Raw genomic sequence first — 10,884 nt, 5'->3', positions numbered from 1 at the left:
TTAAAATGCAAGGAATAAACTTTCGTATATCGACATCCATATCTTAATTGGTTCGATCAAGTTCCATTGCCATACTAATACAGTGTACCCGATTTGTTCAAATTCTTTGGGCAGGATACTTCAATGGTAGAGCACATTAGTCGATTCCTAGCTCAATGTGGAGATGCATCGGCTGAAAGAGGTGCCAACAGTTAGATTTGTTCCATTATCATAATCCGAATCGGAATTCCACTAGAAGCTAGGCCGATATAGAGAAGAAATTTCTTAAATATTTTTTATTGGAATACATGAGATGAGGTTTACAGATTTAACATCAGTAAGACAAAGTGCAAATAAGTTAGTCTCTGAGTATATCCAGAGATATTGGGACATACGAAACCAATGTTATAGTTTAACTGTGATTGATGGCCAGTTGGTTGGGTTAGCTTTTCAAGGGGTTATTGACTCCGATCAAAGATATATCTTTTTCTCAGGAGTTTGAAAACTTGGCACGTCTAATGCAAAAGGTATCATCTCATGAAATAATAATTATATCTATCGATTGAAGAACCGAAGAAGAGAAAATACTGTAAGTATTGACCCGACACCTTGGACTATTATTTAATGGTTTAGAGTGTCAACATCAGCTTGATAGTCATATCAATTCAGGGGGCAAGTTTCAAGTGAAGATTTCATCATGGGTCAAGATCGACATTTACATTGCCTAAATGTAAGCGTAAGGATCTTCCACATCATCTACTAACTCTGAGGGTGTTTAAGCAAGGGTGAGTACTAAGGTACTCAACAAGTCACCACATAAACATGCAAGTTTTAAAGAAGGTTTAACAATTTTGCATAAAGCAGAGTCCACAAAAAAATCCACAAATCTATACCTAGTACTCAAATTTTAGGTTTGCAATGTTTAATCTGATGAAAGTTATATCTACCACCCTTATTATCTCGTGCTGAAGCTACAAAGGAAAACAACTCAAGTCTGTAGGACTAGTGGATTATCATATTGATTCAACTACTTCTAGGTGGCATTTGCGAGAATAAGTGTTGAATATACTAGTCTGATTTAGATTATAGTTGGACTTGGAGTTGTATTAAGTGGTAGGGATGGAGTTAGAGTTGAAATCTATAACCGACAACCTTTTAATATAGAGTGGGGGAAGAGCTACAATGTAACCATGATGACTACCACATAAGCATGGGCACACATGGGAAAGATTAGGGCAAGACCATGGATCCGTAATGGCTAGGTGCTACGTCAATCTGTAATGGATCCGTGATTACTCTATATCGACTAACTTTTATAACATAGAGGATTACTGTTGCTAGTGGCACATAAAAGGTTGGTCACGTTGCATCACTACAACTTAGTTGTTCTAGTTTAAACACAGGCATGTTTGAAAAGCCTTTCTCTTAGCTATAAGACAGACGAATATACCAATAATCCTTGAGCCAAACAATACGACGAAGCTTGTGGCATGCCTAAATAAGACACTGTTTGGTTCATGTTTAGTCCGTACTTATTAGTCCCTATTAGTCCTTTTAGTCTCTAAAATCCCAAACAGGAGGGACTAATAAGTCTCTATTTGAGGTGCTAAAATAAGTCCCTAATTAAGGTGCTTATTTGGGACTAAAGGGACTAAACAGGTGCCGTGGGGACCACTAAATGAATAGACCAGGCGCCTCATCTCGCATCCGCCCACGTAGCTGTGCCGAGCACCCCATCCACCGCCGTCGGCTCCATCCGCCTGCCTAGCCGCCACCCCACCTCTGTCTGTCGGACCGATGCAAGGCACTGCCACCGCCCGGTCGCTGTCACACATCACCGCTGCCACCAACCGACCGCACCGCCCCGACCGTCGGCGCCTCCACACCGTATCCGGCCGTCACCCCGTCTCCGTCCTCCGCCTCGACCAGAAGCCGTTAGCGCCTCCATGTGGCCGACTGCCTCCATACCGCCTCCGGCCGCCACACCGCCTCCGACCGCCGCCCCGACCGCCTCCACAGCGCCTCCGACCACCACCCCGCCTCCAACCGCTGCCCCGACCACCGCAAGAAGCCGCCGGCATCGCCATGGCCGGAAGAGAGGATGACGTGCTGGATTTGTTCGGCTATTCGTAGGAGTACCTACTTCAATTAGTCATTAGTCAAAAGAGTCCCTTGAATCAAATAGCACAGACTAAAGTAGGGACTAAACTTTAGTCCTGTGACTAAAGTTTAGTCATAGGACTAAATGAATCAAACATGGTCTGAGAGTTGCATATCATCATCACCGTCGTGAGAACAAACAATATCAGAAGTAGCTCATGTACTAGGTCTGACAATGAGTCATGGAGCTTGCACAGAATAAATAACATGTGATTGTGAGAACTTGTACTTGGACTATTGAAACAAGAATGTAATCCCTTTTTTAAAGATCATAATAGAATCTCTCTATGAAAAAAAAAGACTAAACTCTTGCTTTAATAAATAAATAAATAAATTGCATTTCCGACCAAAAAAAAAAAAGGTTGCTGGCGAAGTACCAGCACAGCATGCGGAGAAACGTCCTCCGTCGGATGGCGGGATGGGGCGGACGGCGGAGATGGGCTAAAGGTGACACCGCGGCTACCCCGAGCTTAGAGAGGAGCCGGATCTATCCTAAACCCTACTACTCCCGCCGCCGGCCACCCATCACTCGCCGCCGCCGCCAGCCCGCCATGGGGAGCCGGCTTGGCCGCCGCGTGATCCACTTCGCCAATCTCCCCCTCAAGCTCATGCTCCCCCCCGCGCCGCTCTCCTCCGTCCAGGAGTTCGCCGTCAAGACCGTCCCCTCCGCCTCCAAGGTCGACATCCGCCGCTGCCTCGAGTCGATGTACGGCTTCTCCGTCGCCGAGGTCCGCACCCTCAACATGGAGGGCAAGAAGCTCCGCCGGGGCCCCTTCCTCGCAGCCAAGCCGGACTACAAGAAGGCCTACGTCACCCTCCGCGCCCCGCTCGCGGTCTCGCCCGACCTCTTCCCCATCGGGGTGGTCCTCGGCGAGAGGGAGCGCAAGGCCACCGCCGCCGCCGCGAGGAGGAAGGCGGTGGAGGGCGCGGAGGCGGAAGGGGAGGGCAAGGGGAAGCACTGGATGGAGGATGAGAACGTGGGCTTCTCCAGGGCCGGCCGCGGCAAGGTGGTGTATGGGAACCCCGGGAGGCTGGGGAAGAAGAGGACGGGAGCTTCCAGGGCGAAAGATGAAGCCGGAGAGAAGGGTGAGAAGTTCCCATGGAGCGGGATGCGTCTTGCTACCGAGAAGAAACCTACTAGGTGAGGCGTTCGGTTCCATCCACCTTTCTTTGGTGAAGCACTAGTGCAGTTCTTATCAAATTAATTACAGTTTTGTTCATTTCGAATTGATTAGTTTCTAACCTGTGTTGCTGTTAACTTTCTTTTGGGTTTATTGAAGCCTTGGAGTAGAACGTAGAAGAAGCTAGAATGATATGGTATTATCAGTGTCAAATGGTTGTGTTTGTTCCTGGGGGAAATTCCATATTGCTGTAACTGTATCAAATGAGGGGATGACGATCTAGAAATGGTGTTTTAGATGCTCACTAGTCAAATGCCCTTGCAATGGAAAACACAATTTTTCGAAATGTTAAGATTTCCTCTTACTACATCGTGTCTTTAAAAATATGTAATTAACATCCTATTAGTGTTACCATCATAAATTGATGCTTTTTAGTTTGAGGTTTGTACTGCAAAATGCACTTTGTGTGTCACCTCATTGCTGCTTCGGGACTTCTAACTAAAGCATTACAAACTAAACCATGCACTGAATGACTGTTCGATCATCTCAACTCTGTTGATCTTTGTTAGTTTCTCATGTATCTTTGACATTGATAAACAGAAGAGTTACGCATAAGTTCAAATTTTACTTGATCTATTTTCTCTAATAAATAGGGCACACTTGAACTATTTTCTCTAATGGGGCACATAACCTTCTGTCTATTGGAGTTAGCTAAATGTTACCGATATCTTCTCTATGCCTTTTCTGCGCAAACTTCTAAACCTTAATTTCTAAATTTCAAGTCTCATTTTTCTCATTTGATCTGGTAACACTCTCCATATATGTAAATTAAATCAGCACAGCAAACTTGAGCAATTATGTCATTGTTTTTTTTTCCAGTCATGTACAGAAAATACTAATCCATATGCACAATGAATAGCCTACAATACATCCACAGGCCAAGCTAGTAGAAGCTCTTATTAACTATTGCCACACCATATGAAACTTTTTTATCCTGGAGGTCCAATTGGCTTCTCCGAAGAACAAATTGCCAGCTAAATTCATGCCATTAGTATCCTAAAAGAGAACTGTATTTTTGACTGCGATCTTCAAATATGAGGCCAAGAAAAAGACATTATTGAAAAGTTGCACTTATTATGAGTATAATACAGAATTACAAATATTCACTCAAAGCTAAATCATACATGCATCATTCAAAGTTTCAATCATGAGAATAAAGGGAAAACCATATACCATTAGGTCAATTTTTGTCTAGAAACAAAATCACACATACCCTGAGCCTACTGGATTTCACTTTGGGCAATAAACCCACAGAAATAAAACATTATCATTTCCAAATTCAATAAAAGCTGACTCACTGTAGGTTCATGTGCATTTTAGGAGATTCCAGTAGGGTCAAAGAAAAGGTCAGTATCGGCTGAATACAGTTAGACTTACCTCAAATTTGGCTAGATCTATGGACTATGGATGATGCAATTCAAAGTATGATAACTGTGGAACAGAAACCAAAGTATTGTTATTCCATAGTTGCTTTCTGTGTCATGATTTCAGCTAGTATTGTATGTCATGATTAGCTTACAAAGTTAGATTTGCAGTTTCAGTACAGTAACAGAAATAGTTCTGAACTTATCATGATTGTAAAACAAACATGACCTCTCCATATATCACCTGAGGTGACCAATACTAAGCCCTAATTCTAGCGAAGTGACTAGTGGTTTTATGGACTGGACTACATTCACCTTATGGTAGGAGGATTTGAAAAAATATGGAGAATGCAATGGAAGAAAAAAAGATCTTCACATCTATTTATGTGCTTGCATGCTGTTCACATAGAGATAACAAATTAATTGAGCAGAATTCTGGAAAACACTTATATGGCAAAAGGAACATGAACAATCCCACACCTGATAAATTAGACCTCAACTGCAAAGCAACATGAGTAATCCAACAATGGCAAGAGAATTTATGAATATAATACGGAGGTATTAGAATACCTGAAAAATGGCCAAAGTTGATTTGTGAATAGTAATGCATTTTTCATCTGTAGAGGTATGCCAAGCTGCTCCACACTGCATCACGAGGTTCACCATCTATGTCCCAGTTAGTAGCTAGGTATATAACTTATTTTTTGCTTCAAACCTGAAACCTCCACGTGGTCATGCCTCTACTCATCGGGCCCCACTGCCATTGCTCTTGCCTAGATCGCATCCAGGGAGCTGAATATTGACCAACCCAAATTTGCGCTACAAAAGGACATAATAATATAAGTTGGATGAGGATATGAACTCATCACTAAGATATAGATTAATGCAAACTATTGCCACTATCAATGACAGCAGATTTACAATTTGGTTCCAAAATATTTCTTGCATACCTCGATCATATGATTAAACTGAACAAAAGCTTCAAATTATTAGAAGCTAAAACTGTGCGAAGTTGTGAACTAATCATCCATCATACTTGTGATATTCCAGAAAACTTATTAGGATGCCATATTGTTATGAGCAATTGAAGAAATGAAAACTAATGTAGAGGAAGGCAGGGTAATGAATACTCCCCCCATCCAAGTTTGATCAGCAGGGAAGCAAAAAAAAATAAAATTTGTCAGTGGGTGAGCATGCTGACGTAAGTTTTATTTTGTGTGGGAAGCGTTGACTTTTCGTTTTGCATGCAGAGTTATTGCTTTCACATGCAATTGACGCACTGGCTAGTGGCTATTCGGGTGCAAGGCTTCTTGTTTCTTCTCCACTGCTTGTGTTTGTCTCTTTTCTTCCCTACCACTAAACTCCATTCACCACCACCACCTGACCGCCTGCATGAGATGGGCGATGGCCCGGTATGTGATGTGAAATGGGTGCTAGAATCTTGTGATGATCAAGACGGGATGGTTGTAAAGGAGGCGAGGTGATCGAGTGAACGCTGTGGCTGAGAGTGAGTGCCTTGAGACCGATGTGGTTGTGGAAGATTATGAGATTGTTCGCTTCATGGTGGACTCCATGGACGGTGACACTGAGGTGCTCGATTCTCATGTTGCCGTGAACATCGAAGCAGAGGACATCGCATATGGGTGCAACCATTGAAGTTGCTGCAGTGAGGAGTGGTCAATTGAGTTTTGGCGTTAGGCAATCAAACCTGTGGTCCGCATGCTTAGCAGCTTAGGTGCTGATCAAACTTCTTTTTTACTTTGGTGCTGATCAAACCTGGATGGGGGGAGTATATTTTGCTTCAGCTACATACAACTATCAGAAAAAAAAGGAGCAATCAATAACTACATGATGTTCGCTGCATGATACTCAGAAGCATCCAGAAAGCCATAACTGAATTTTACCTAAAACACCGACATCATGTTGACGGTCTTGAGGCACAAAAAAGTTATTAGAACACACTAACCTGAAGTTCTCTCAATTCTGACTCGAGAGGACACCAGTGCATTGGCCAAAGGATATGTGATGATACCTGTGTGAGTGTAGGTCAGAAAGATGATAGCTACTCGAGCATGCAGGTCAGTTGGGGGGATAATTTGTAGAAGACAATATATGCCATACAACCCTCACCAAGGGAGGAGCTTTGCCATGGAGACCGGCAGTCTTTAGCTGTGCAGGCTGGAGTGGCCATCATGCTTGTGCCTAGCAAGTTAGGCATGGTTTGACAAAGCACGGTTGATTTTATCAATGCACATTACTCATGAATTGATTTCATTGTTACCATAAGTTATTTTTAGTGAAAATTATGCAACCATTAGAGAGGTCATGATAGTCGCACTCCATACCCAAAACTAGAAGCCAACAACTAAGAAGTAAATCCCTAGCTCTACTTTTTCCCCCATTTTATGTGGGAAATGAACTGCAATAGAAGAGATCTTAATAAAAATAGGGATAAGATATAAATTGATTGAATTGTTACATGCTAGTTCATTCAATAAGAAGCTATGGATGCGAATGGCTTATATGTTGTGTTTCAAGCTCATACTGATGTATTTTCAGCAGGAAACAACACTATGCTCCCAAGAAGAAGGGCATAGCCTTGAAGCATAAGTCCCGGAAGGGATCGGTGCAGTGGCGACCGAAGAAGGTGGAAGCTTAAATCGTGAGTTGAAGTACTGCATTTCAACCATGAATGCACTGCGCCACAAAGAATGACGCGAGTGATAGATCCATGAATGCACTGCAAGAATAGCCTTATTTTCATTCACAGAAAAAAGAAGCAATATTATGACTTTAGTTCCTTTGATATCACTCGGGCTTGGTTTGCTGACACATAAGGCCAGGATGGTGCTTGGCAGTCGTTTACGCCAACCTTAACTGATGTCGTTAGATTAACTTTCTTTGAGATGTCTTTTGTTATCATCTCACAACTGAACGACAACTCATGCTGCCTCATTTTCTTTGTAAGTTTGTTCTTTTCAACTACATGTACCTATTATTTCCCGTGCATTGGTATCATTTGCTGTTTATGAGGATCATGCATTCTTGGAAGTTGCAAGCTGTTCATGTGATGATGTGAATCCATTTGGCAGAAAGTTATGGTTTCCGACTGGCACGTTTATTACTTGGACGGGTTTGGACATGGGTTGACGTCCAAGCGAACTGTCCAATAAAATTTGGCTACTTGGGTTGGCACTATATTTGATTACTGTTACCTCTGCTCTGCTCTACTCTAAAATACAAACATTTTTAAATTGTTTAGTAGCGATAAAGGTTGAGAAAAAATTACGGTGCCCATAAAAAGAAAATGAGAAATGGATGCGAGTGGGAGCATAGGAGAGGGTGTAATTTTGAATGAGAAGTAATAAATGAGAAACAATATTATGAATAGTGTCAGAAATAATTATATTTTAGTAGATGCTTCAAATCCTAGAAATAGTTGTATTTTAAAATGGTTGGAGTAGTTATCAATCGGTCCGGAATGTTTGTGTGATGATTTTTATTAATTTGTAGTTGAGATGTGTGGGATTTAAACTTTATTACATCAGTATCAAATTATCATATTCAGTTTTAAATGGTTTAAGGTTAAATATTTGTGATAAGAGAGCAAGTTACGAGTGACGGTGAGTCGACATAGGTTTGTTTCCAACGGAAACAAGTTGCAGGGCAGGGGTGAGAGTATGCAACATTCAACTTGCAAGTTCTGTGAAATTGAATTGTTTCCTTTTAAAAATCAAGTAAAGCTCTTGAGTTCCCCAAGCCAAGAAGCCCTCAATTAAGCTATCATGTGGCACAGAGAGCTGCGGGAGATTTTTATTAAATTTTTTTTGAACATTTTTATTTTTTAGTTTGAAAACTAACTCTCTCAAAACATATTTTCAGAATTAAACATTTTAGTCACTCTAAATAATACTACTATACCTGTATGAATAGCGTGATAATGTTAAGCATTATGCCAGTAAGACTAGGGGTGAAAACGGCTCGAAAACGGACAGAAACCTCGCTACTGTTTCCATTTTCAAATCTTTTTTAATCGGAATCAAAATCATAAACCTCGGACACGAAAATGGAATAAAATATTATCTAATACGAAAATAGAGCGAATACGAATCGGAGTGAATACGGTAACAACAATTTATTGCATTATAAAAACCCTCAAACCGAGCTTCCATTTTTTTTTAATTCCATTTTTTTTAAAAAAAACAGAAGATCAAAAATTTCCAAACATTAGCAACTAATCATACCACTTTTTGTCATTACAACCAAGTTCATATGTCACTTTGTTAATGATTGTCTCAATACCAAATTAAAGTGCATATCTCATAAATTATTACAAAGTTCACGTATCATATTATAAAGTAAAGTGCACACCATACTAGTAATTGCAAAGGAAAGTGTTTATATATATGCCTTGATTGGGTAAGTACTTAAGGTTAACTTGCCGAGGTGGAATGGACTATTTGGGCTTATATGATGGATTTACGACACATGAGCATGCAAAAATTCCAAAAAGTTTCTAAGAAAAAATTAGAAAGTGCCCTTATCGTATCCATTTTCGATAATTTCTGAAAAATTTTGACTGAGGATTTCCGTTTTTTAAAACTAGTCAGAAATCTAAAAAAATTCCGAACCGTTTTTCATCTCTAAAGAAGATCAGCATGGCACAAAAATACTGCCATACCAACTTGTGGTGGCATGGTAAAAGTTCAAAAAATTAATAAAATTTGGAGCGAGAGCGCAACTGTGTGGACTTGGAGTGGGCGTGCTGCACCGATGGATATACAAAGCAGCTTTTGATGTCTTGCTGTCTAGTCAATGTTCTCTAAATTATTATTATTGGGAAATTTTGGAGATGAAGATGAGGAATGGTGCGGAACTGCGGATTCACATCCTCTTCCATTGCTCAATGGCAGAGGCATACAGTGGCACACAGTGAGGTATAATAGCAGAGAAACTGTTACGATGGCACTGTTCATCTCTATAGCAAATTACTGTAAATATTAAAATTATTATTCTATTATAGATTGCAACTGTAGAGGCGATCTAGAGCCGTCTATCCTACAACAAACGATTGATATTCATCCAATGACATATATTGTTCACCTCTGCCACTTTGTCTAAAGGCAGAGCATAAAGATCCAACAATGGTGGTACTGCAATGCTCAAGCTAGTACAATCACAGCTGATGGAACTCAAAGAACCGACCCTCCCATCTTTGCACTTATCCTCATGCTTATAAGCTACTCTCTTCGTTTATTTTATAACGTAAAATGTTTAACTTTTTGCTGGTAACATTTGACTATTTATTTTATTAAAAAAAATATAGAAATATCATTTATTTTGCTTGTGACTTACTTTGTGTTAACAGCGAAATTTAGTAAATTTCCGTATTAGATTTGGATAAGAAAGGGTGCAATCGCCGATAGAAATTTTATCCGGAAGAGTTCGAATTCAACAGGGAATCGTGAAGACCAAGGCATGGTGACATAATTTTATGTATTAATTAGAGTTAGTTTAGATTTTTTTCTTTATCTCTAAAGGAGGTAGAGTTCGATCGGGACTTGTTTGTTTTTTTATCTATTAGAAACCGTGTCATGTTAGAGATAGAAATAGATTTTGTTATTTCTTTTTTATCTATTAGGAGTCGTATGTCGTGTCCGACACGGACTAGCATCAACCCGAGGGTATAAATATATATACCCGGGGTCATTGTAAATCATCTACACCAATCAATAGATCAATTACCTTCGGCGCATCACCACCCTCCTAACCGAGGTTTCAACCCCGGTAGAACTTGGCACCTGACGCGGGGCTATATCGCTTCGATCTCTGTCGAAGGGGTAAGTCCTACGTTCCGCCAGGCCAAGGTAATCGTATCGACTAGATTAGAACTGTCTTAGTTCGGTCCGATCTTCTAATCTAGTTGTGCGATTGCTAGTTATCGTATCAGTTTCAACTTAAATCACTTTCGTGTTTTGAGTTGATCTGGTCGACCACTCTGAGCGATCTACGTTGGTTTGATATTTGCTATTTGACATATTCAATCTAGTACTGTCTCAATTCGATCCGATCTAGTAGATTGCGTTTATCAGATGGTTTATATTAGATCGATGTATTTTGCTCATTATTTTATCGGAGTACCAGCCGATAAGTTATCAGTCATCGGCTTGATAGCAAATCTAGATCTGTTTAGTATCTAT

General features: G+C 40.6%; 1 protein-coding gene across 3 annotated transcripts; it reads left to right on the top strand.

Moving 5' to 3' along the window:
* Positions 1-2,567: 2,567 nt before the first annotated feature.
* Positions 2,568-7,783, top strand: LOC102711362. 3 transcript variants are annotated; one of them, XM_006657563.3, is made up of 2 exons: positions 2,568-3,280; positions 7,247-7,783. In XM_006657563.3, the coding sequence occupies exons 1-2, from the start codon at positions 2,691-2,693 to the stop codon at positions 7,341-7,343; spliced, it is 687 nt and encodes a 228-aa protein (XP_006657626.1). In that variant the 5' UTR covers positions 2,568-2,690; the 3' UTR covers positions 7,344-7,783. The 3 variants fall into 3 exon arrangements, with proteins under 3 accessions (XP_006657626.1, XP_015694830.1, XP_015694831.1); XM_015839344.2 differs by having other exon boundaries at positions 7,244-7,783; XM_015839345.2 differs by lacking the exon at positions 7,247-7,783 and adding an exon at positions 3,420-3,809.
* Positions 7,784-10,884: the final 3,101 nt, after the last annotated feature.

Source organism: Oryza brachyantha, chromosome 7 (genome assembly GCF_000231095.2).
Source record: "Oryza brachyantha chromosome 7, ObraRS2, whole genome shotgun sequence".
In the NCBI taxonomy this organism is placed as follows: Eukaryota; Viridiplantae; Streptophyta; class Magnoliopsida; order Poales; family Poaceae; genus Oryza; species Oryza brachyantha.
Note: the sequence above shows the minus strand (reverse complement) of the source record. Positions and strands in the feature narration are given on the sequence as shown.

Bases quoted from the DNA above. Each gene is read 5' to 3' on its own strand.
- LOC102711362 (XM_015839344.2), top strand. From the start codon at position 2,691: ATGGGGAGCCGGCTTGGCCGCCGCGTGATCCACTTCGCCAATCTCCCC. The intron at 3,281-7,243 runs GTGAGGCGTTCG...ATGTATTTTCAG, and splicing joins ACCGAGAAGAAACCTACTAG to CAGGAAACAACACTATGCTC.